The sequence below is a fragment of the Solanum verrucosum genome, unplaced genomic scaffold (assembly GCF_900185275.1).
Source record: "Solanum verrucosum unplaced genomic scaffold, falcon-dt-bn FXZP01000161.1, whole genome shotgun sequence".
Taxonomy (NCBI): domain Eukaryota; kingdom Viridiplantae; phylum Streptophyta; class Magnoliopsida; order Solanales; family Solanaceae; genus Solanum; species Solanum verrucosum.
In genome coordinates this window covers 381,546-405,417 of record NW_026020127.1, presented here as the reverse complement: position 1 = coordinate 405,417, position 23,872 = coordinate 381,546, and the positions used below count along the sequence as shown (strand labels likewise).

The following is a 23,872-nucleotide window of genomic DNA, read 5'->3' as shown; positions in this document are numbered from 1 at the left end:
TTTTTTTGCATATGAAAAAAAGAAAACTAATACAGTAATCATTTTGATTTTACATATCTACATCAAACATATCATTTTAAGCAAACAGAAATCCTTGCCGTTTATAAAAGATTCATTAATCGAGAAGTTATAGATTATGAGCGGATTTAAAATTATCATGGAGCTCTTGAAGTAATATTGATCGCACACGATTTAGTTGTTACGTATGAAAATTATGTGTTAATCCACTATATGTGTGAGAGCTAGTTGAAAGAAAATTGATTTCATTTATTTTTGTGTATCAACTCGAATTCAATGTGTATTTTGATTTTCCTTGCTACGTAGTAAACAATAAATTGAATTATATAGTTGATTAGTTTAATTATTACCCCTAGAAAAATAAAATAAAATTGGAGCGAGATGGAAAAAATCACACAATAAATTTAAATTAATCGGGTCATATACTAGATTGTAATAGCCAACAAAAACAATGCGAATTAATCGGGTCATATACTAGATTATTAGTAATAGCCAACAAGAAAAATAAAATAAAATTGGAGCGAGATGGAAAAAATCACACAATAAATTTAAATTAATCGAGTCATATACTAGATTGTAATAGCCAACAAAAACAATGCGAATTAATCGGGTCGATTATTAGTAATAGCCAACAAAAACAATGCGGTGAACGTGGATCGAACACGTGACCTTCAGATCTTCAGTCTGACGCTCTCCCAACTGAGCTATCCCCGCAAGTGATAACAATTTTATTATGAGTATATAACATTTTGATCCAACTCCATAAAATTTGTTTGTTTACAAAGCATTACCAATATTGACAACAAGAATTCTATGTATTAGTAGTTACTAAACAGAATGTGATGACAACCCAACCCAAAACTGGCCTACTATGATGGTCTGAACCGAGGATTTATCAAAAACAACTTTTTTTTCGTCTCAAAGTAAGGAATAAGATTATGTACACATTACCCACTTTTTATCGTTTAGTTGCTTTTATCTTGTGAATGACATAGATATGAAAAATATTGGTTACAACTTACAATCAATCAACAAGTTGAGAGCATTTATTATGTGACTTATTTATCATTGTATTAACAACTCTAGCAAATAACCACTTTTTAGTCCTTATAATTGAAATACAATCATAATAAGTCTCAAATTCCACCAAGACATTAGTTTTCGCCTTCGCCTGTGGAATTTGAAACTCCCTGACAGTGGCTATTTTTCAAAAGCTATCATTACGCTTCTAAAAATGCCAAGAGTAACACAATGAAATTTTCTTTTTTTTGATCAGGTAAACAGTTTCATTAATCACAAATTCACAACGCCGAAATCGGCTGTATACATTAAAGTAAAATAATGTTAACAATCATAGATAACAAGAAAGTACAGGATTGTTCTTGTGAAGAATCTTGATTGGGAACAAGGATATGAAACCAATGAAGGAAAAAGATAGCAATCAAACTCAAACATCCACAAGTCACTTGTCAGCTCGCGTGCATCTCGACTGATATTTGCTACCTCGTACTAACACATGTATTGTGCAACTCTATCCAAAAAAGCTGCTTGGACAGTGAAAAGAAATCGCCTAGTGCTTTTTTGCCTCTTGAGCATGAGATCTCATCATTCTTAATCCAACATCCCTGACTTCTAAGCCACACTCATGGGTGTTTCATGAGTTATAAATATCGAGCCAACCACGACAACTCCTTGCTGTCTTTAAGGGCAAATGAAACATCATCACTGCAACAAAAACGCAACGAATCAGGACAAAAGCAACCATTGCAAGAGTCTGACACTTGCCAAGTGCTGAAAGGTCGGAAGGTGAAGTAAAACTCTCTTCATTTTAGAAACTCTAAGTGAAGGTTTCATCCTAACAAGGTTGAGGTATTGACGAATTAAAACAAATAAAACATGGGTATTTACAACAATACACAATAATCTCTTCAAAATGCCAACAATTCAAGAGTTTATATGATGTACTTTAAACTACCAACACTTCAAAATATATATAAGATCATTAGTAGAATGACAGAGTTTTACTTCAAACATATGATCTATGACCCTTCGGGGTGGCCCAGTGGTTTGGGCTTGAGACTTCCATGTTGGAGGTCTCAAGTTTGAAACCCCTTGCTAGCAAAAGCAAGGGGTTTGCCTTTTGGGTCGAGCTCGTCGCACCAGGCTTGCCTAGTGCGGGTTACCTCTCCTATGTGGTTTGCGAGCTATTGCATAGGAGCGGGGGTTTTACCCTGTGCACACCCAAAGGGTAGCGGCTGCGGGTTTCCCTTGTCATAAAAAAAAATAAAATATGATCTATGGAAAGAGTAACAAATTATTCATCCTTCGTATCCTCTCCGAAACATTTCTTTCCTAATAAAAAAACCATCCATAGTCTTAATGTTGAAGATTGTAGTATATAAATAGAAGTATAAGCTTTCGTAAGATGATTCACACAATTAAGATCTTGAATTCAAGTCTTGTAAATCATATATAACCAAAATGCTTAAGCCCCCAAAGAAGAATCAGGCATGCGGTTGAAAACCATAAGTAGGGTTATTCCTTGTACTGAAAGCATTTTAATGGCGGGTCACACAATTCAACGCTTAATAATGCTGATGAACAGAAGTATAAGCTTTCGTAAGATGATTCACACAATTAAAATCTTGAATTCAAGTCTTGTAATCATATATAACCAAAATGCTTAAGCCCCCAAAGAAGAATCAGGCACGCGCTGAAAACCATAAGTAGGGTTATTCCTTATAAAGAAAAGCATTTTAATGGCAGGTCACACAATTCAACGCTTAATAATGCTGATGAACCCCAATCCAACTTAGCGGCACTTTCGCTAAACAAGGAAAGCATGGATGAACAAATTAACCAGTTAGAAATCTCATTCGTCAAAAGGATGAGTTTCTTTCTAAATATCTTGACCGATGGATTTTTGAGAGTATCATAAAAAAGTTACCCCAACTTGTTTGGAGCTGAGGTGTAGTTGTTGTCTTATCAGTAAAAAGTTGTTATTGCTAGGACCTCTTTGGGCACACATGATTATGTAAATTTGATTATTTGGGATTAGATTCTACACCGGCATTTTAGTTAAAAGAGAAAATTCAGTTATAAGGTTTGTCACATACAGCTGAGGAATAATAAAGAAACTTACCTTGGAAAATTGAGCTGTAACTTTTGCAGTTTATGCTTCACTCCAGGTTCACATAGAAGTATTCTGCATTCACCAAGCTTGCATCTACCACCAAACAAAATAAATGAAGGATAATTAACAAAGTGAACAAGAATTTCCACACACGTGCCGACATTTTTGAAGAGTCCGAGCAACATTTATTTCCAGTCACCATTCACTGGCATCAACTTGCTATCCATATCAACAATTACATCTACTTCACAACATTATGAGAACAGGACATCAAAACACAGAACTAATTTGTTACGATGACAGCCTAGTGTTGTCAAAGTTGCGCTTAAGCCCTAAAAAACAAGGCCCAAAACGTGTTGAGTGCCGCCATGCTTAATGTGCGCTTCAGTCTCGTCATCGAGATTCTAAGTCATACTTTTCCTTGCCAATGAGCCTCTTCTGAAGAGCCGATACTAAACAATTGAAATATCACTTTATTGTAAAAAAAATAAATCAATTTCTTTGTTCATATGTGTGTCATTCATGCTTATAATTATTGGTCTTAGACTAAATATGTATATATATATATATATATATATATTTGTATTTTTTTCTCCCTTAGCGCCTTTTTTCATTAAAGCCCACGATTTATTTGCACATAAAGCCCCAACGGACCTTAGAGCTTTTTTGCTTTTGATAACACTGCAAGCCTCTGTCAAGGTTAGGAAATGGGAGTTATCCTACCAGACTTATGCTAAGAAATCAAGACTTGCCGCACACAATATACAAAATAAAATAAATAGATAAAAAAAATACTACAAAGTAACAAGGATTTTGGACTTCATTAATCCAAGGTTAAGAATTTATAGCTTGATAATTTCAGGAAGCTAAAGAATATTGTGGCTTACCCAACTTTTAAAAGCATATCCCATCCTGGAAATTTTTCACCATTGCTTGTACAGAGACAGGAAACAGTTATTGCCAACTGCATTGAGAAAATTATTTCAGGGAGCAAACTTAAACAGAAACCAAGCTAATGTATAGGCCAGAAGATTATATATAAGTGCATAAAAACCAAACCAGAAGAAAGAGTAGAATCAAAGCGGGCAGACTTTTAATTGAAAAATAGCAATCGATTATAACTTGTGTTTTCTTTTCACTACAAAAGATGCATGATTTCACTACAAGAGATACATGATACATCAGTAAATCATAGATGCCACACAAGAGGCAGGTGAAACTTCAAAAGGCAGAAGACGGGAAACTACCTTGTCAAAGGTGGTCTCGCTCATCCCCGTCTTGTGACCCTCATAAACCATAGCTGCCAAGAAGATTTTACTCAGCTTGGAGCTGCTTCTCATCACCTACACAAAACAAATAATTAGACATATTGCAAGCACTATGAAAACAAAATCCTTCCTCTTCTTCTCCCCCTTATAGCCAGTGAAACATCAGCTAGCACTTTGTTGCCGCATCATTATGAATCAACCATAGAGAAAAACAAGAGCTAGTCCTAACATGATTTCACTAAGAAATCATTGGAGTTCCCATTTTGTACTAAGGGATGGTCAGCGTAAGTCCTTGGTAAAATTCATTTTGAAACTTACATGTATGCAAGAATACTCCCATTTTTCTAGCAATTAATAGGATTTTAACCTATGGAGACCTCCAATTTGGACACCTGAAAACTTTTGGTGAAGCAGATGGGACAATAGCAACAGTAACTTGCTTCAACCTCAGAGCTCTCTTGGCTGAACTCTCTATGCCATATTGTTATCTATAGATCTCTTTGGCCAACACCTAGATGACCAATACCAACCCCCCTGATCCATCTGCCTTCCTAGCACTCTACCAAAATTTAGATCATCTTGACCATGAAAAAACCAACAGAATTGCCTTAAACCACCCAGATAGAAAAATCTTCCCTTCTGTTCAATACCCATATTAATACTGCCATCTCTCAAAACCCAGCTCAAAGCCACAACTCCACAAATCAGCTAAATAAATTATCCTGCGTCAACCTCCAGTGGAACTGATATTCTCGACCAACATGGGTCAAATCTAAACCACCATCAAGCCTCTTTTTTACAAATAATCGTGGTGCATGGACGAACTTGCACGCACGTCGACTAATTCCACAGGATACCTACTCTACCTCCCACAGGTAACAGGTAACAGGTAACATGATTCACCAAGGTTTAGACAACAAATAAGAACAAATCACCTAGTATTTATTTGTCTCCGCTGAGATTTGAACTTGAGGCCTCATGGTTCTCCTTCCACTTCATTGACCACTAGGCCACACCCTAGGATGCCATCTTTCCTTTTCACCAGCTCAAGGTACATCTTTCCTCTTCACAATCAACTTCTTCACCGGCTCAATTTAGACATCTTTCCCCAAAGTTCCAACAAACTTTGACTGTCCAAATCACAACGAATTGGAGCTTTACTACGAGTGGTACTGTTCATTCACTGACACCCACTACTATGGAAGCCAAAAATGCTTCTTCTCTCATCCCTGAAAGTTGTGTACCTGTCCTATAGAAATGACTTCGATCATTTCTCATATTGTATTGGAAGGTTGTCTTATCCACCTTCTTGTAATTTTTGCTATATATTTACAGATAGCGGTTATGCCTAACCCACTTGGTGGTTTGATATTTTTCTTTTAAAAAAAAAAGCAGAGGAGAAAATGTAACTATTTTTTACATTCGCTCTCTACTGTACCTGTCCTATAGAAATGACTTCGATCATTTCTCATATTGTATTGGAAGGTTGTCTTATCCACCTTCTTGTAATTTTTGCTATATATTTACAGATAGCGGTTATGCCTAACCCACTTGGTGGTTTGATATTTTTCTTTTAAAAAAAAAAGCAGAGGAGAAAATGTAACTATTTTTTACATTCGCTCTCTACTGTACCTGTCCTATAGAAATGACTTCGATCATTTCTCATATTGTATTGGAAGGTTGTCTTATCCACCTTCTTGTAATTTTTGCTATATATTTACAGATAGGGGTTATGCCTAACCCACTTGGTGGTTTGATATTTTTCTTTTTTTTTTAAAAAGCAGAGGAGAAAATGTAACTATTTTTTACATTCGCTCTCTACTGTACCTGTCCTATAGAAATGACTTCGATCATTTCTCATATTGTATTGGAAGGTTGTCTTATCCACCTTCTTGTAATTTTTGCTATATATTTACAGATAGGGGTTATGCCTAACCCACTTGGTGGTTTGATATTTTTCTTTTTTTTTAAAAAAGCAGAGGAGAAAATTTAACTATTTTTTACATTCGCTCTCTACCCACCCCCGCAAGCGGACACCAACTAGTTTGGGCTTGAGAGTAGTGCAAGACAAAAAAAGGGAAGATCAAAAGAGAGTGGACTCTTGGTTGTTAGCTTGTTGATATCTTGTTATCAACAAGATATGTCCCCACTAGCTAAAATGACTGTTGAAATTACATCACAGGGTGTTCCTTTTGGACTTACTTGGATATGAGGAGCCTGGAACATTTCCTGAATGGCTGCTTCAACATCTGCCATTCTGACAAGCATTTTACCTGAAACATACACATAGACAAGTCATCTGTATAAACCTACCAGGGATGTTAGATGTTCAAAACCAGAATGAATGTGTATTTCTTTCTAATGGAATTCCAAGTATTTCTTTCTTGCCACTAATGTCTACAAAGTTCGACGTTTAGGTCACCTGCTGCAGCAGAATCGGGAATTGGTAGCAATTTCTTAACACGATAATCTGCAAGTTCCGCAGCTCGCCTACATATTTCTAGTGCACGGCGTGCATCACCTGAAACAGCTGCCACCTGGATTTATGTGTAAAGTGGACATTGCTTTAATAATCAACTTAAGTATCAAGCATGTGAATGGGATGATTAGCATCAACTAATAAAGATAAATTCCTTGTAGAGGTGAACCACAGAAGGACCAACCTTCCTTGACGCAAATTCAATTGCAGGTTTTTCGAAGGCCTCAATTCCATTGAGGCGAGTTAAAATAATTTCTTGAAGCTGCTGATAGTTATAGGGACCAAAGCAAAGTCTTTGAATGCCCATACGACTTGAAATCCTCGGAAGCAACTTCTCCGGAAGATCCATAGTATTTGCAATACCTGTTGGTGAGAGAAGTTCCCATTTTATCTTCACATGTACTAACTAATACAGAAGGAAGGAAATGCTGATAGCAAATTGAGCACACACCTATAACAATCAGTTTGGAATGTGGCTTGGTAGGCCAATCAAGAATGTTATATAAAACCTGGATATAAAAGGAAAAAATTCATACATATGCAATTTGCTTGTTTTGATATTTACTACTGTGGATAGAAGGATGCATCATTTACCGCTTGATTTCTGGTAACCAGGAGATCCAGTTCATCTATAAGTAGAATACAAGGCCGGTTTTCCTCTTTGCTATGTTCAGCAACATTGGAAAACCGCTCATTCAAGGAATGAAGAGCCTTTTTCCAACCGACCTTGTGCCCATTAAGTGCTTCATAAATAACCTGAAACAGTCGAGAGAAACATTTCAGAGAACAAAGATATTTTCTGCATCACACGAGAAATTGCATTTCATTCTTACACTGTAAATATTCTCGGGTGAAGCCAATTTTAGGCCATTAATCTCCACAAAACAATAAGGTTTAATGCTCCCTGCATCAACTTCACACCTTAAACTCCTCATTACTGCTAATACACTCATTGTCTGCATCACAGTGCAGATAAAGGAACAAATCAGTAATGTCAGACCAGCCTAAACATAGAAACGATATATGACTGCCTTATGCTATCAGTCAAGTGCATTCTCTTAAGCCAATAGATACCTTTCCTGTCCCAGGAACACCATGTATGTAAAGGCATCTACCCAGGCATTGATCATTGCATATGGCACCTTTTACGAATGTAGTTATCTCTTCCATTTCTCTGCAAAAGAGAGCACTTATTTGTCAGATAAATACCGAGCAAATTGCATGAAGAATTAAGATTGCACCTTAGGAAAGACATACTTAGTCCTACAAGGTAGAGACTTGGGTAAAGTTGCCAGCAAAAGGGTTCCTTTTGCTTTCTCAAGTTCAGTAAGCTTATGAGACCTCACATGTTCTGGTATCTTCTTTGCACCAATCTTTTGTAGTCCAAAAAAGCGACCCTTTCTTGAATTCTGCACTCTTACACAAACTAATTAGCTTTCTGCTTTATGCAACATGAAGAAGTGAACTATGAATCTTTCAAAGGACAAGTTGTATACCGCAGCCAAAGGATGAGCTGGAGATGGTCTGGTTAATAGATTACTTAGTTTTTCCCGTTCATATTCTACATCGTCTTCCCCGTCAGAGTCTTGATCTTCGCAAGAGTTCCAATCCCCATCATTCTCAGCTTCATCATCATCCTACCAAATGAGAAGACAGCTTACTAATTCGGAATATTTCATCAGACATGAGCAAAAGGTTCCACAAATATCATCAAAAATTATTTTATAATAACATACCACAGCATTATCTTCAATCTCAGAAATGCGCTTGAAACTATGCCAGTGGATGTCATATTCATATTCACAAAGGAAAACATCATCTCCACCATTTCTTGCCTTCTCAAATTCTTTTGGAGACAAAACAAAGCAATGCCTGATGACAGATTCCATCTGCAGATAGAATCGTAGGCCTTTATTAACAGATGTAATTGGTCACTTACTCGCAACATATATAATTCAGACCGCCAGATAAGCAGAAAAATTGAGCTTTGGCTCCTTTCCGTTGGGGTGAGAGTCTTATCCCAATAAATTCGTTATAACATCCAAACCCCCAAAAGTAAAATCTTACCACTTGCATTCTCTCTCTTTTGAGAACTCTATCAAGAACATTACCCAATGATAGATCAATACATTTACACCTGTCTTTTGATTTTGGGAAGTTATCAATCAATTGAACTGATCAACAGGTAAATGACATCTTCTACCATAACAAAAATTACAACCCTCAAGCAGCAAAATAGGTAGCATATAACTTCCACAGTGAAAAACATATACATTGTAAGACAGATAAGAGAATACCACAATATTACCTCAACATCAGCAAAATCATTAGTCCGATAAAGTTCTCTCCTTAAGTTATGTGGCTGTCTTCCTGCATCTGTTTCCTCAGGAATAATATACCAATGTGCCCGGAACCAATATGTACCATCCACTTCTTTCCATATACTATAGCATTGATATCACAATTAATCAAACATCACGATCCCTGATATGCAAAATCAAAGAAACCACAAAAAGTTTTTATAATTAACATACAAAATAGAAAGCTCATATACCTCTCAATACGAGCCGCCCACAGATCACTGTCAAGTAACTTTTCCTTAGCAGTCCTTACCCGTTTCTTCCCCTTGGGTGGTGCAGGCATTTCCACTATTTTCCCTAATTTCTTCGCCTCGCAATACACACAAATCCAATCCCCTTCAGGAACCTCCTGTAAAGGTGGCTTCAAACACTTCAAATGAAACCCTCCTAAGCATTCATCACACTCAATCATAATTACCCTCCCTGCTGGCTTGTAACAAATCCTACATTCCTCCACTTCGGGATCCTCATTGTCCGAACCAGCATCTTCTCTCCTCTTAACATATACATCATCCCCCACACCAAACTCCCCCCCATCAAAAACCACTTTTTTATAATACACCCTCTTCTTACAACTCCTCGAAACACTTCTTTTCTCAACACCCACATTTTTTCTCTCTACACATTTCCTTTTCCTCTTCGATTCAGTAAGTCCCGGTGTCAAAACAGGGGTTAAATCAGCAACCTTAGATTTCCTTCTTTTAGCTGAATTGGTACCATTTTTCGGAGTAAAGTTCAGAGATTTACCTCGTCGAGCAGAAGTTGGAGGTGATAGAGGCGGCGGCGCCGGTGTTTGAGGGGTGGAGCTAAGGCGAACGGAACGGCGGCGATTGGTGGGGTTTAGGGTTTGTGGGGTTTTAGGATAAATAGGATCTGAAGGAGATGAACTGGAAATGGGAAGTGGGTTTTGCTGCTTAATGGGTGTTGTATTAATGGATTGTTTCGATTTCTTCTTCGGCGTACTTTCACCAAAATCCATCGAAAAATTCGAGAAAAAAAATGGATTTTTGTGAATTGTAGCTACTTCTATTACAATATTTTGAAGAAATGGGAACTTACATACCTTCAATATTCATCTGCGAGGAGCAATTTATACACTGTTCCTTGGCTTTTGAGGGGGAAGAAGAAGCACAGAGGTCAATGCAAGAATGGTAACTTAGAGCTGAGGAGGAGTGATACTTTGTGCTTATGAGGTTGTTCTTGACCGTTAGAAGTATATGAAGTTATATCTTTTATCACTTAGGTCCATGTTAGTTTATATTTAGAGTTTGAAGAATAGGATATTAGCTCAGTTAGTTTCTTATATTAGGCATATTTGATCCTAGAAATGCCATACTTGGTATGATCTTACAAGTGAGTTTTAGAGAGGAGTGGTATTTTGTGCTTACGAGGTTGTTCTTGACTATTAGAAGTATGTGAAGTTGTATCTTTTGTCACTAATTAGGTTCATCTTAATTTATGTTTAGAGTTTGAGAACATAATATTAGCTTAGTTAGTTTTTTTTATATTAGACACATTTGGTCCTAGACAAGTTTACAACAATATACTCCTTGTAATTTTATAACTGGGATTGAGAGAGTTGTGATACTTTGTGCTTACGAGGTTGTTCTTCACCGTTAGAAGTATATGAAGTTGTATTTTTGTCACTTAGAAACATCTTAGTTTATGTTTAGAGTTTGAAAAATAGGACATTAGCTTGGTTAGTTTCTTATTTTAGACATTTGGTCTAATACAAATTTACAACACATACCTCGTGTAATCTCACAACTGAGGTTTGGAGAGGAGTGTTACTTTGTGCTTATGAGGTTGTTGTTTACTGTTAGAAGTATATGAAGTTATATCTTTTGTCACTTAAGTCCATCTTAGTTTATATATAGAGTTTGGAGAATATGATATTAGCTAAGTTAGTTTTTTTATATTAGACAGAATTAGTCTCATACTAGTTTACTACAACATACCCCATTACGATCTCACAACTGCGGTTTGAAGAGGAGTTGTACTTTGTGCTTATGAGATTGTTCTTGTGACCATTAGAAGTATATGAAGTTATTTCTTTTGTCACTAGGGTCCATATGTTTATGTTTAGAATTTGAAGAATATGATATTAGCTCAGTTAGTTTCTTATATTAGACATATTTGATCCCAGATAAGTTTACAATAGTATATTCCGTGTAATCTCACATTTGAAATTTGGAGAGCAGTGATACTTTATGCTTATGAGGTTGTTGTTGATCGTTAGAAGTATATGAAGTTATATTTTTTGTCACTTATGTCCATCTTAATTATGTTTAGAGTTTGAAGAATAAGACATTAGCTCAGCTAGTTTCTTTTATTAGACACATTTTGTCCTAGACAAGTTTACAATAATATAACTAATATAATTTCATAACTAAGATCTGGGGAGGGTTTTACTTCTGCTTATGAAGGTAAAGATGTTGTTTATGATAAACCCTCAGATCAAGTAAAGCATACAGAAAAATAAATATGCAAAACAAATGCAGTAGCAAAAGATCATGACGAAAACATGAAAGAACGTAATAATAACAATGCCAAAGTAAATAATAACTAAAACAAATGAAACATTAGACAAGTTTGTATCAACTTCTATCTCTTGGGAAATATTCACAGCTATGAGTAATTGAAAATCCTTAAAAAAATTCCTTAGTTTTAACCTTAGCATTAGTCTCCAAATTTATTTAGGAAACCAATAGCATACTGGACATTATTAATGAACTTGTATGAAGTGACTTTGGTTCAACTAGTTAGATATAGGAAATAACTTTTTTATTTCATATAAATAGAGATAAAATACATGTATCTCTTAGTTATTTTTTAAAATCTCATTTATGAGATTACGCTAGAATATAGATATAATATTGTCGTGATGGCTTTGAAAATCACGTTAAAATTACTTAACTAATTTCAGAATTCGTTCAAATTACTCGATCATCTTTAAATTGTTTGTTTTTCTATCCCAAATAATAGTACTAGTTAAACAAATTTGATAATCCAACAACAAAAGTAGCTATGTCAATTGTTTGTTTGTTTCAATCTTTTTTAATTGAAAACTATCTTTTACCCATCACAAGATAAAATAAGACTGCATACATATAAAATAATACATACACAACTTTATTTCTACAATGTGAAAATAGATAAATTATTTTTATTAAAATTTCAATTTAAATAAAAAAAATATATAAAAATAACATCTTTCAATTGTCAAAAATTCTTTAAAAAGAAAGAAGAATGTAATTAAAATATATCTTTCAATAATTATTTTGTCACAAAATAGAAACTCTGTCTCACTTATCATGTGTGTGGACATATGAAACTGCCTTTGTATAATTGTTTCACCGACACCCATAGGAGCACTACAATGTTACCTTCATCATTTGAATGTGACAACTTTCTCGTATCTGTTTCGTTTTATTTTATTTTTATGTGATATTTTTCTTTCAATTTCTAAAAAAGAGTATCGTTTTAATAGTTATAAACAATTTTACTTTTATGAAATGATAATATAGTCATATCAGTCACATTTATTAGAAATGATTTACCCTATTAATACGGGATATTCGGTATGAATCCTAATTCAGTCAAGCGCAATGTGGATAAAGAATACCGATGGAAAACCACAATAAATAATGTCTATCGCTTGTTTTAGACTACAAAGTTTTTAAAAAAATTATTTTATCCATAATTGAGATAAACAAATTTTTAATTAGCCATATGATGACAACGAACTCGCACCTTAATTAATTTCACAAAATATCCAAGTATTTGAAAAATTAAAATATTATCTAGAAGATTCAAAATTTATATATATTCACAAGTCAAAATTAAAAAAAATCATCTTATATATACGATATAAATTTTTGCTAAAAGAATTCGCATAAACACCCTCATCGGACCCTAAACTTGTCCATGCATATATATATAGACAAGCAACTAACATGGCCTTTCAATATTGTTTCTTTGTTTTTGTAGACAGTGTTTGTAGGTCATTTCTTAGGTTTTCTAATGCCTTTTTGTTGTCCTACCATAACTAGGGGTCACTATAACAAAGATGATATATAGCTACGAAATTATTAGCTATGACATAAAATTCGTCACTAATTATTTATTTTTAGTGATAAAAATTACTTTTCGTGCTTAAATATATGAGACATATGCTTTTAGTGACGAAACATAAAAGTTTGTGGCAAAATTTTGTCCACTAAAATTTTCCACCAAAAAATGAATTGACGCCATTTATTGAGTACTGTCAGTCACGAATTTAAAGTTACCAGTGACACATTATTTCATCACAAATGATGTATCTAATTCGTAACAAATTATTTTTTGTCTTAAAATTAATTTATTTTTGGACACAAAATAATTTCGTCTCAAAAAATATGTTGTTACAATAGCGACAAATAAGAGTTTGTAGTTAAATATTATAAGTTTTAGCTATAAAAAATTAGATTTAATTGTGACATTTATTTTCGTCACTAATAATATGAACAATTGGTGACAATAATTTTATTGTCTCTAATCAACCTATGATTTAGTGACAACAAAAAAATGTCACAAAATATGTAAGGTGTTAAATAGTGATGACTTAGAATTTGTAGTTGAATAATTCAACTATTTGCTACGAAAAAATTCATAGCTATATACAAAATTTTCTTTGGCTATGATTGTTCATAATTAGAGAATTTCATAAATGGTCCTTGAACTATTGAAGTAGGTCTAAAATAGTCCCTTAACAATACATTTATCGGTCGATTTTGTAAAAATAAAAATATCCAATTCATCAATTTTCCTAAATTACGCAATTATAAAATGCATCATTTGAAAAACACAATCTAGATTATAAGTATTGTGAGTGGGTAGTATTCTACCACTACATCATAAATATTTGTTGGCTTAAGACATTTCATTTTTTATTTTATACACTTTCATCGATAAAGAGTATAGAAAAAATAATTTCTCAAACTTTGATGCTTATTTTTGTGTGTGCCTATCGATTTTGTGGTGGGTAAACAATACAGACTAAGTCGATTGATTTACTTCTCTCTAAAAATACATACATAATTAGTAGTGATTCCACGTACGTAGAGCAATTATATAGAGATACTATCGACTTAGACTTTGCAAAGATGCGAAATATTTCATGGATTCTATTAACCTTTTTCATCCGTGTGAAAATTGAAATAAACTAAAAAAATGAAAGCACAAATGAAAGAAATTAACCAACTAAGATTTTGAATATATTATGATAAAGTACTATAGTTGTGAGTGTCAATGTTTTTAAAAAAAATTGATTAACTCATCGAATCGAACCAAGTATTAGATTTCTTATAATAAAATCGAAAATTTAATTTTATAGAAGTTTATAATTGTACTGAATAATTTTTTAATATCATAATTGTACTGACTAATATGATATTGAAATCCTATCTTTTCAAATATACATTGTTTTAGTTTTAACAGTAGAAAATAAATTGTTCTTAATAAATTATTTTAGACGTCTTCTCATAAAATCAAATGTTTTGAACCAAAACAAAAGCTTTAGCAAGGTTCTACCAAGCATATTAATAACTTTGAAAATCTTGATGTTTTACTTTTTCGTGATAAATATAATGCCATTTGATATTGATTTGGTTCGACTATTTTTAGTTTTTTATTTTTATTATTATTTGATTCAGCTATTTCTAGTTTTTTTTTTATTATTATTGTTGTTGTTATTATTTGGTTCGACTATTTGTTGTTGTTGCTGCTAATATTAATATTGTTATTATTATTTTTATTACTATTCATGTTATTATTTATTATTATTATTATTGTTGTTGTTGTTGTTGTTGTTATTATTATTATTATTACTCTTATTATTCTTATTATTCTTATTATTATTTGTTGTTATTATTATTATTATTATTAGTATTATTATTTATATTGTTATTATTGCTATTTTTATTATTAGCATTATTATTATTATTATTATTATTATTATTATCATCATCATCATCATCATCATCATCATTATTATTAGGCCAAACACATATACAGCCCCTCAAACTAGTCCTCATTTTTCATTTTGGCACTCCAACTTAGCCTTATTCCACTTTAACCCTTAAACTCCATTTTTTCTGTACCATTTAAATACTTATACTAATTTTTATGATTTGTTTTTATTTATGTTCTTCAATTGCAATTTCTTATTTTTTTAAAAATAGACGTGTGCCTGTTAATTAAAAAAATTAAACATTCACGAACGAACATAAAAATTTTCAAACAATAATATTATTTTTTTGATATTTCTCTGTATTTTTGCCTGAAAATAAATTGACGAAAGTTCTTTGATTTTCTTTCTTAAACATTCAATTAAATTAAATAACACTACTTATTTATTTTTTCTTATCATCTAGGCTATCTAAATTTAACGCAAATACTCACTTTTAATTTTTAATATAAATCAATACAAATTAAAAAAACTCATCTTCAAAAAGACTCGACTGACTTTGTTAATAACACTACTAAAAAAAGACTCTTGTTCATTGCTAATAATACTACTAAACAATGTTAAAACTCGACTGACTTTGTTAGGTTGTCGGTGATTTTAAAGAAAGAAAACCAACACAATTTCGTCGGTTATTTTTCACACAAAAATACATAACACTCTTCAAAAGAAATTATTATTTTTTTAAAAGAATTATTTTTTGTTAATTTTTAATTTTTTAACTAAAATTAAATGATACATATCGATTTTTAAAAAAAAGTTGCAATTGAAGAATATATATAAAAATAAATAAATCATAAAAATAGTATTTCGTGTTAAAATGGAACATAAAATATGGAGTTCAAGGGTTAAAATGGAACAAGGCTAAGATAAAGTGCCAAAATGAAAAATGTGGACAAGTTAAGGGGTTAGTATATGTGTTTGGCCTAATATTTATTGTTAGTATTGACATTATTATTGTTATTGTTTGTTATTATTATTTGTTATAATTATTTGTTATTATTATTTCTTATTATAATTTTTTTTTTTTTTTTTTAATTATTATTTTTATTATTGTTTTGTTATTATTATTTGTTATTCACAATTAATTTTATATTTAATTTTTGTTTCATATGTAAATAACGAATCTGCAATTTTAAAGAGATGATGTATACAATTAATTTCATAAATGCGAAATAAATATTTGAGAAATAAACAAGTACGATGTAAAATCAAAATATATGAAGAGGTTTTACCAAATCGTCAAGGTATATATAATTTCTTGATTGATTTTTTTTTTATAATTATTATTATAGATTATTGATTTATTTTTATAGGTATTTATAACTAATATTACATTTATCTTTTGTCAAAGATGTAGACACGTAAATTTTGATCGAATTTAAAGTTTTATATCATTTTGAGTACTTAAATATTTTTAAAATTTAAATTTATGGATGTATCTTACTTTAGTAAATTTATTTAAAAAATATTTGAAAATGACAAAAAAATAGAGTCACATTTTAATGTAGATTAATTTTAAAGAAAAGAAATTTATAAAAAAATGTTTATTTTTATTTAAGTTTTAATAAATAAACTAGCATTTCTTAATTATAATTTATTATTAGATACTTAATTCTTGTTAGTTTAAAAATATTTAAATAATATTCTTATCATTATATTATATTATATTATAAATCCGAATCGAAATATATACAAATTTATATAGTTTTAGGATTGTATGGAAGGATGTATCCTTTTATCCAAGCAAGGGGCATGTCACGTAGATAGCAATTTAAAATAAATTCTACATGATAAACATATTAATTCAGATCCAGGTGCATAATTATAACCATGTGTTTTAACATTTAATGTTAAAGCATCAAGAATATTAACATTAGTTAAAATAATTGCAAATTTGGCTGAGTATTAAAATATACAGGACCATATGTCACAGTGGACACTTGTAGGAATTTATAATATGTAAAATTATTAATGATATTTTTAGAGAAGATTTCTCTATATATGATTATGAATAGGATAGCCCCAAGGATATCGATAGTGATAATTATTACAGTGATTATTACGATATATCCGAATAAAGCAAAATGTTATGTGTGCAAGATGGACCCTCCTTTGATTACCAAGGGCAGAGGTAAAAGTAATAATACAAAGGGAAGATCATCCCAGGGATCGTCCAGACTATATCAGAAGATACTTTGAAAAAAGCAGAAGATTTCCTTCACAAATAAAAAAAAAAGACAAACAGTGAAGCCGCCTCTACAGTAGAGCCGTCATAACCCGACACCAACAATAGAAACATTGTTCATCGACAGTAGATACACTGTTAAGGGAACATATGGGACCCACTGTTACTAAATACTCCCTCCGTCCCTATTTACTTGTCCATATTTCCTTTTTTAGTTGTCCCTATTTAGTTGTCCATTTTGACAAATCAAGAAAGGACAACAAATTTTTTCCTATTATACCCTTATTTACACTTCTTGAAAATTGTAAAAGTGTATGTTGTTTCCCTCCAATTTATTTCACTTTAATTCAAATAAGTGGTTGTAATTTTGAAGTGAAAAGTTGTCATAAGGGTAAAATTGTAACTTCACTGTGTTAATCATTGTTGCCTTAATCTGTGTGCCATTTCTAAAGTGGACAACTAAAAAGGGACGGAGGGAGTATTTTTTTTCTATATTATATTAATAAAAAAATATATATAAAAAAAGAAGCTAATACTATCCTACACTACCCCACTCACCCCACTTCTCCCATTACCCCCTCACACTACACACACACGACACATGCACAAAACACAATTATAGAAAGATTAAAAAAAAGAAAAAGAGAAAACAATCAAAAAAACATACAGAAACTCACGCACCCAAATTCCAAAACATACACTCTTTCCTTCCAGCAATACTAACAAAAAAAAGCAAAAATCGTTTAGCGAAAAAAGAAAAGTTGAGTTCGGGATTTTTATTCGTGGTTTCTAATTTGTGGTTTCAGTTGTGGTCTTTTCTTTGTGAATTAATTTTCACAAGAGGTAACACTTAATCCTTTTTATATAGTTTAATGTCATGCAATATATTGAAATTGTTAAATTTTATATGTGTTTAAACCATTAATATTCGTTGATGTTATAATATGAAGAATGTTCAAATCTTTCATATCAACTTTATGTTTAGATATTTTATATCATTAGACTTAGTGCGAAATTGTTATAACAAACCTTATTTTATTTCAGGTTTAAACAACCCATGATTTATTTCAGGTTTAAGTAAAACTATTGTCTACGTTTATTCTTGCTTTTATATTTTGATTCTCTTAAGATGATACATGTATTTATGGCTTAACAAACTGAAATGATGAGAATAATTAATAACAAATATTTATTATGTAAAATATTAATTTTAATTAGTAGATTTTTCTTTTCATTTTAATAACTAAAAAAATAATAATTTTAGGTGTCCATAATTCATAACATGTTTATGCTAATGTAACATGTGTAAAATTTGTATGGGAAGAAATATTATTTTAATTTATTTTTATTTTGTGTTCTTATTGAATCAAAACATAATTTTTTTCATTATATTAATTTTGTTAAAAAATAAAAAGAATAAAAGAAGAAGAGAAATAAAAAAGGGGGGGGGGTAGGGGGGAAACCACACACGCCCTTGCCCAAACCCTCCCCCACCCCCACCCAAACCAATATCTCTACTATCTTATTTTGATATTAATAGAGTAAAATTAAATTTTAAATAATCAAGAAATAACTAAATAGAAAATCTATTATAATTCAAAATCTCATAACAATTTCAGTCTTAAAAGAAAGTTACACACATTCTTGAATGATTTAGATTCTATATTTTTTAAATTGTATTTTCACAAAATATGCCCAAGAGTTAGAAAGTTTGCCCTAACTTGAAATTTTTGAAAATATTTTTTCTTTATATGAAAAACACCAAAAAAGACCCACTTATTTCATATTTAAAGCTTCATAAGTTACGTATATCTGATTCTCATTTCGATAAGATATATATATAAATCTTTAATTTTTGTGACTTTAAAAAGTTAAAAGGTTGCTAAAAAGTGAGAAATATATTTTTTTAAAAGTAAGACTATCAATTTGAAATGAAAAGTATTGCTACATTATAGGTTTTACACTTGCTTAAATTTACCTTAACAATAGAGTATCAATTGTCAATAAATAGTGAAAGTGTAATTGTTTTTTTTTTTCTAGTATTTTATAAGGTGGACCCCATGACAATTTGCATTGCTGGTTTTCAGTCATCGATTTTGATGGTTTTTTTTTTATCTTCCAAGACAATTAATTAATTTTAAAAAGGAAAAAAATTAAAAGAATCAAAATAGGAAACATAAAAAAAAAACTTTCTATTCAGGTGGTTCAATCACACTGATACTGAAAAGAGAAAAAAATCTTCCTTTTTTTTCTTCTTTATCTTCTTCATCTTCCTTTCCTTTCTCATCTCCCACGTTCAACTTTAAAACAAATTATAGAGAGAAATGAAAACAAAAATTGAAAAGAAATCAACAAGAAAGGTCTTTTCTTTGTATTCCATATTCTTTAACCCTATATTTACATAATCACTGGTTAATCTTTAATGAATATGTAGATCTAACTTTTATTGACTATGTTTTATTATCATTTTTCACACTCTGTGGTTCAGTAATTGACCGGAGACTATACCATATAAGGCCTAATCACAACTTAGTCTTCAATTTTATTTTTTCTTTATTTAGGAGACCAATTGTTAAAGGTATGAACTTGGTACTATTTTTATGGTTTTATGTGGTTTTTATGTTTTTTTTGTTCATTTTGCACTTATAATTTTACTGGATTGTAGTTTTACATTATGTTTTAATAGTTAGCAGTTTCATGAATGATGAAGTTTATGTTGCCATATAGAGTAGTTTGTGTTGATATACTTCATAAATTTTCACTTGTGTTAAATTTGTAATGATAAAATTTATATTGTAAATTAAAAATTACTTATAAAATTGGGCATTACAACATATGAAAGACAAATTATGTTACATATTTTACTTTTGACTCTAATATGAATATCTCAATTTAAATCTTTGTTTTATTTTCTCTTTCTTTTTACAGGTATAAAAGGTGAGAATTGAAGCAAGATTGATTGCAAGCTATGTGTCACCACATTATTGATACTTTGGAAGGAATTTTTACTTATATGTCTTTGTTTAATATTTGATATATTTTAGTTAGATTTTCTTGTCATTGGACATATTTTACTTTTATTTAAGGAGTTTGTAATGAGATATCATTCTTTGGTATAATTTTAGTTATTTTATTATATGATCATGGGTGAATTTTGATACAAATATTTTTGTCATTAAATAAATCAATTCATCACAACTTGATTACTTTCGGTGACAAAAAATGTATTGTCATAGTACCCTTTTTTGTTGAATATGAATAAATTTTTTTTATTTTGTGACAATTGTAATTGTCACTACTTATGATAATATTTAGTGACAATATATGCCGTCGGTAAAAGCAACACTTTTAGTGACAAAATGATAGATTTAATCACAAAATTATTAACCTTTTTTATAATAATAAATTTGTCCCTAATTTATACATTTAAGGACAAAATATTTTTTTGTATATAAAACATAGTCTTTAGTGGCGATATTATATTTTTTCAACTACGAAATACATATAACTTTAGAGACAATTGATGTCGTCCCTGATTGAACTAAATAATTAGCGACGATATAGTTTTGTCGGTAGTAATAACCTTTTTAGTGACAAAACATACTATTAACTACAAAAAAAAAGTTACAATTTTTATGACAAATAAATTCGTCACAAATGTTTATGCATTTGGGGACGATTTTTCTTTTTGTAGTTAATATATTAGTTTTAGCGACGAGGCACTAAATCGTCTTTGTATACTTTTAGTGACACACGTTTAGTGACGACTGATTGACGAAATTTTTTTCGTCACACAAAATTTTTAGTGACGAAACATGATTTATAGATGACGAAATTATTTGTCCCTCATAATCTAATTTGTTGTAATGATTCGATTATTCGATTTGGATTTTTTTATTTTTGGTTTTGAAGAAGTGTAACCCAATTCAAATTGAAATAAATTTGGTTTGGTTTGATTTTTCTCTTTTCGTTTTTTTTTTCAGTTTGGTTATTCGGTTATGTCAATAATTAGAAACATAATCAAAGTTATATTTGCAATTTCAAAAAATATAAACATATATATACAAGGAGTAGTAATAAAGTTGAATCTCTTAAATATACTTTCTAATATAAATCACAAGTAAAACGTAAAACACATACTTAAAAGTTTATCAATTATAGATGTCCAAACATAAAACATAAACCAAATCATAATGAAAGAAAATAACTAAAAAGGGACAAAAGTGGTTAACTCCAACTTAATTTATTTATATATAATTCGGTTTATTTGATTTTTCAATTTTTATTTTTCTAAATCCGAAACCAAACCAAAAAACTAAACAAACATAACAATTAAATTATACACAAATTATATAAGATCGTGAATAAGTAGTTGTGCTTGTGCAAGATCTTAAGTTATCAAGTGTTGTATGTGTGCTCAGTTTAAGATTAAAAACGGAACAAGTCAACTTACAATTTTAGTCATGTCAAAAAAATTTGCAAAAAGAAAAAAGGTAAAAAAAAAAAAAAAGAAGGCAGAGGCTTTCAAACACAATAATAATGTCATGTAAGAAAAAAAACATTCTTGCTTAGGCACATAATTAGCTTCAACTTACAAAAGTTGGTGGCTAGTAGGAAACCATAACAAACATATCGATCTAATTGTTACTCAATATACTTTACTTATAAATCGTAAAGATATTTTTTATGATTGAATATAAAGCGTCTATAAATAATTTATTAATTCCGTTGTCCAATTCAGGATTCGTCACCAATATAAAACTACCTTAATTATTTTGTCTTCTACAAACCTTAAAAAAAAAGGGCAAAACACATAAATCCCACTGGTTTAGGTCTTAATTACTAAGATTCTCAATAGTTTCAAATATTACTTCATGTACCACATTTTATGCTTAGGATACATGAGTCTGAATCCATGAGATACATGTATCTGCCGAATTTTAAAATTGAGATACAAAATTTATTTATTTAAATTAATTGTTTGGAACTAATTTCCTTAATTAGAGGAGTAATTGAGGATTTTCAAAATACATAGATAATTAATTTCATTTTATTATTCTTTAAAATAGTAAATTCATTAATATTATTAATATAAGATAAAAACATGTATATCTTGGTAATGCAATTTGATTAATTTCAAATTATTACTCTTAAAATAATAAATTCATTAATTTGATGTATCTATTATCAATATATGATGTATCCAACAAACTAAACACTTAGATACATGAGTGTCCTGCAAGTACATTCATATGTATCATAGAAGTATCTAGCATAAATTTCATGTATTTGTTATAGGTATCTAGTATTGATATTATGTATCTATATATATATATATATATATATATATATTATAATTTCATGTATCTTTTATACGTATCTAGTATTAATTTGATGTATCAAGTATCAATTGCATATGTTATATCCAAAAACATGTATCTCGAATACATAGTAAGCATATACATCTAATTATGTGTATCTAAATATGGAATATACAAAAAGATAAAGCATATACATTTAATTATGTGTATTTAATTTTCATACGTTATATCCAAAAACATGTATCTCGAATACAAAATAAGCATATACATTTAATTATGTGTATCTAAATATGAAATGTAGCTGAAACACATGAATTTAGGAACAAATCACGACTGTAGAGTATCTATCGTATCATTAATATCATCGTATTGTTAAAAATCATGTATCCGAAATTTAATGGTGGATACATATACATGGTCAGACACCCCATTACTAAAAATACAACTTAGATCTTAATTAAGATTACTACATATTGGATACACATGTTTCAAGGGCTATATCAAAGTAATGTTGGTACTACCAAATACATGTCATGGTAACCAAAGAAAGCCTTAGAAGAACACCAACAAACAAAACTCTCTACAATACTCCCTTTGATCCTTTTGCGTTGTGGTATAACATAATCAAAACTAAGATCAATTTCTTTTGGAGACAAACAATCAAGACACACTCTGAATTAAAGTTTTCTCTGTAGCAGTTACTTTGATTTGATCTAGTTATAAATGAACAATACAAAATAATATTTGAGTTCAGGAGAATTTGTCAATCATGGTGATGATTTCTTGAGAAGAAGAGAGTAGATTAGCTATTGTTGGAATGAAATTGTACGATGAAATTCTTGAATCAAAAAGGAGGAGACATAATTGAGTAATAAATATGGGAGGGGAGAATTAAGAGATAATGGTTGATTTGGAGTGAAAGAGTTAATTAAGCAGATAATTAATCAATCCTAGTTTTAAGATACGTGGGTATCTAATAATCTAATTGTATCTTCAAAAAATATATTAATATATGATATAAAATATTAAAAGTGGTAATATATGTAATTGTTTGAAAGTAAAGATAATATTAGTATATATAGTAGTGATGTATGTCTAATA

At 30.5% G+C, this 23,872-nt stretch overlaps 1 protein-coding gene and 2 non-coding genes across 3 annotated transcripts; all 3 read right to left on the bottom strand.

The window, feature by feature from the left end:
- Positions 1-659: 659 nt before the first annotated feature.
- TRNAF-GAA (transfer RNA phenylalanine (anticodon GAA)) lies at positions 660-732 on the bottom strand. Its single transcript has one exon. It is a non-coding gene; the product is annotated as a tRNA-Phe (tRNA).
- A 556-nt stretch (positions 733-1,288) lies between these two features.
- LOC125825955 (origin of replication complex subunit 1A-like) lies at positions 1,289-10,391 on the bottom strand. The gene is made up of 16 exons (XM_049505244.1): positions 9,453-10,391; positions 9,207-9,342; positions 8,635-8,787; positions 8,395-8,535; positions 8,156-8,307; positions 7,973-8,072; positions 7,732-7,854; positions 7,493-7,654; positions 7,350-7,407; positions 7,083-7,261; positions 6,842-6,956; positions 6,622-6,692; positions 4,399-4,494; positions 4,039-4,115; positions 3,161-3,244; positions 1,289-1,743 (listed from the first exon to the last, which is right to left on the bottom strand). Exons 1-16 carry the CDS (start codon positions 10,235-10,237, stop codon positions 1,680-1,682), a joined length of 2,496 nt encoding a protein of 831 aa, XP_049361201.1. The 5' UTR covers positions 10,238-10,391; the 3' UTR covers positions 1,289-1,679.
- Positions 8,650-8,727, bottom strand: LOC125826067 (small nucleolar RNA snoR28). The gene has a single exon (XR_007442923.1). It is a non-coding gene; the product is annotated as a small nucleolar RNA snoR28 (small nucleolar RNA).
- Positions 10,392-23,872: the final 13,481 nt, after the last annotated feature.

Bases quoted from the DNA above. Each gene is read 5' to 3' on its own strand.
- LOC125825955 (XM_049505244.1), bottom strand. From the start codon at position 10,237: ATGGATTTTGGTGAAAGTACGCCGAAGAAGAAATCGAAACAATCCATT. The intron at 8,073-8,155 runs GTATGTCTTTCC...TCTCTTTTGCAG, and splicing joins TCTCTACCTTGTAGGACTAA to AGAAATGGAAGAGATAACTA. The intron at 4,116-4,398 runs GTAGTTTCCCGT...TTCTCAATGCAG, and splicing joins GCGAGACCACCTTTGACAAG to TTGGCAATAACTGTTTCCTG.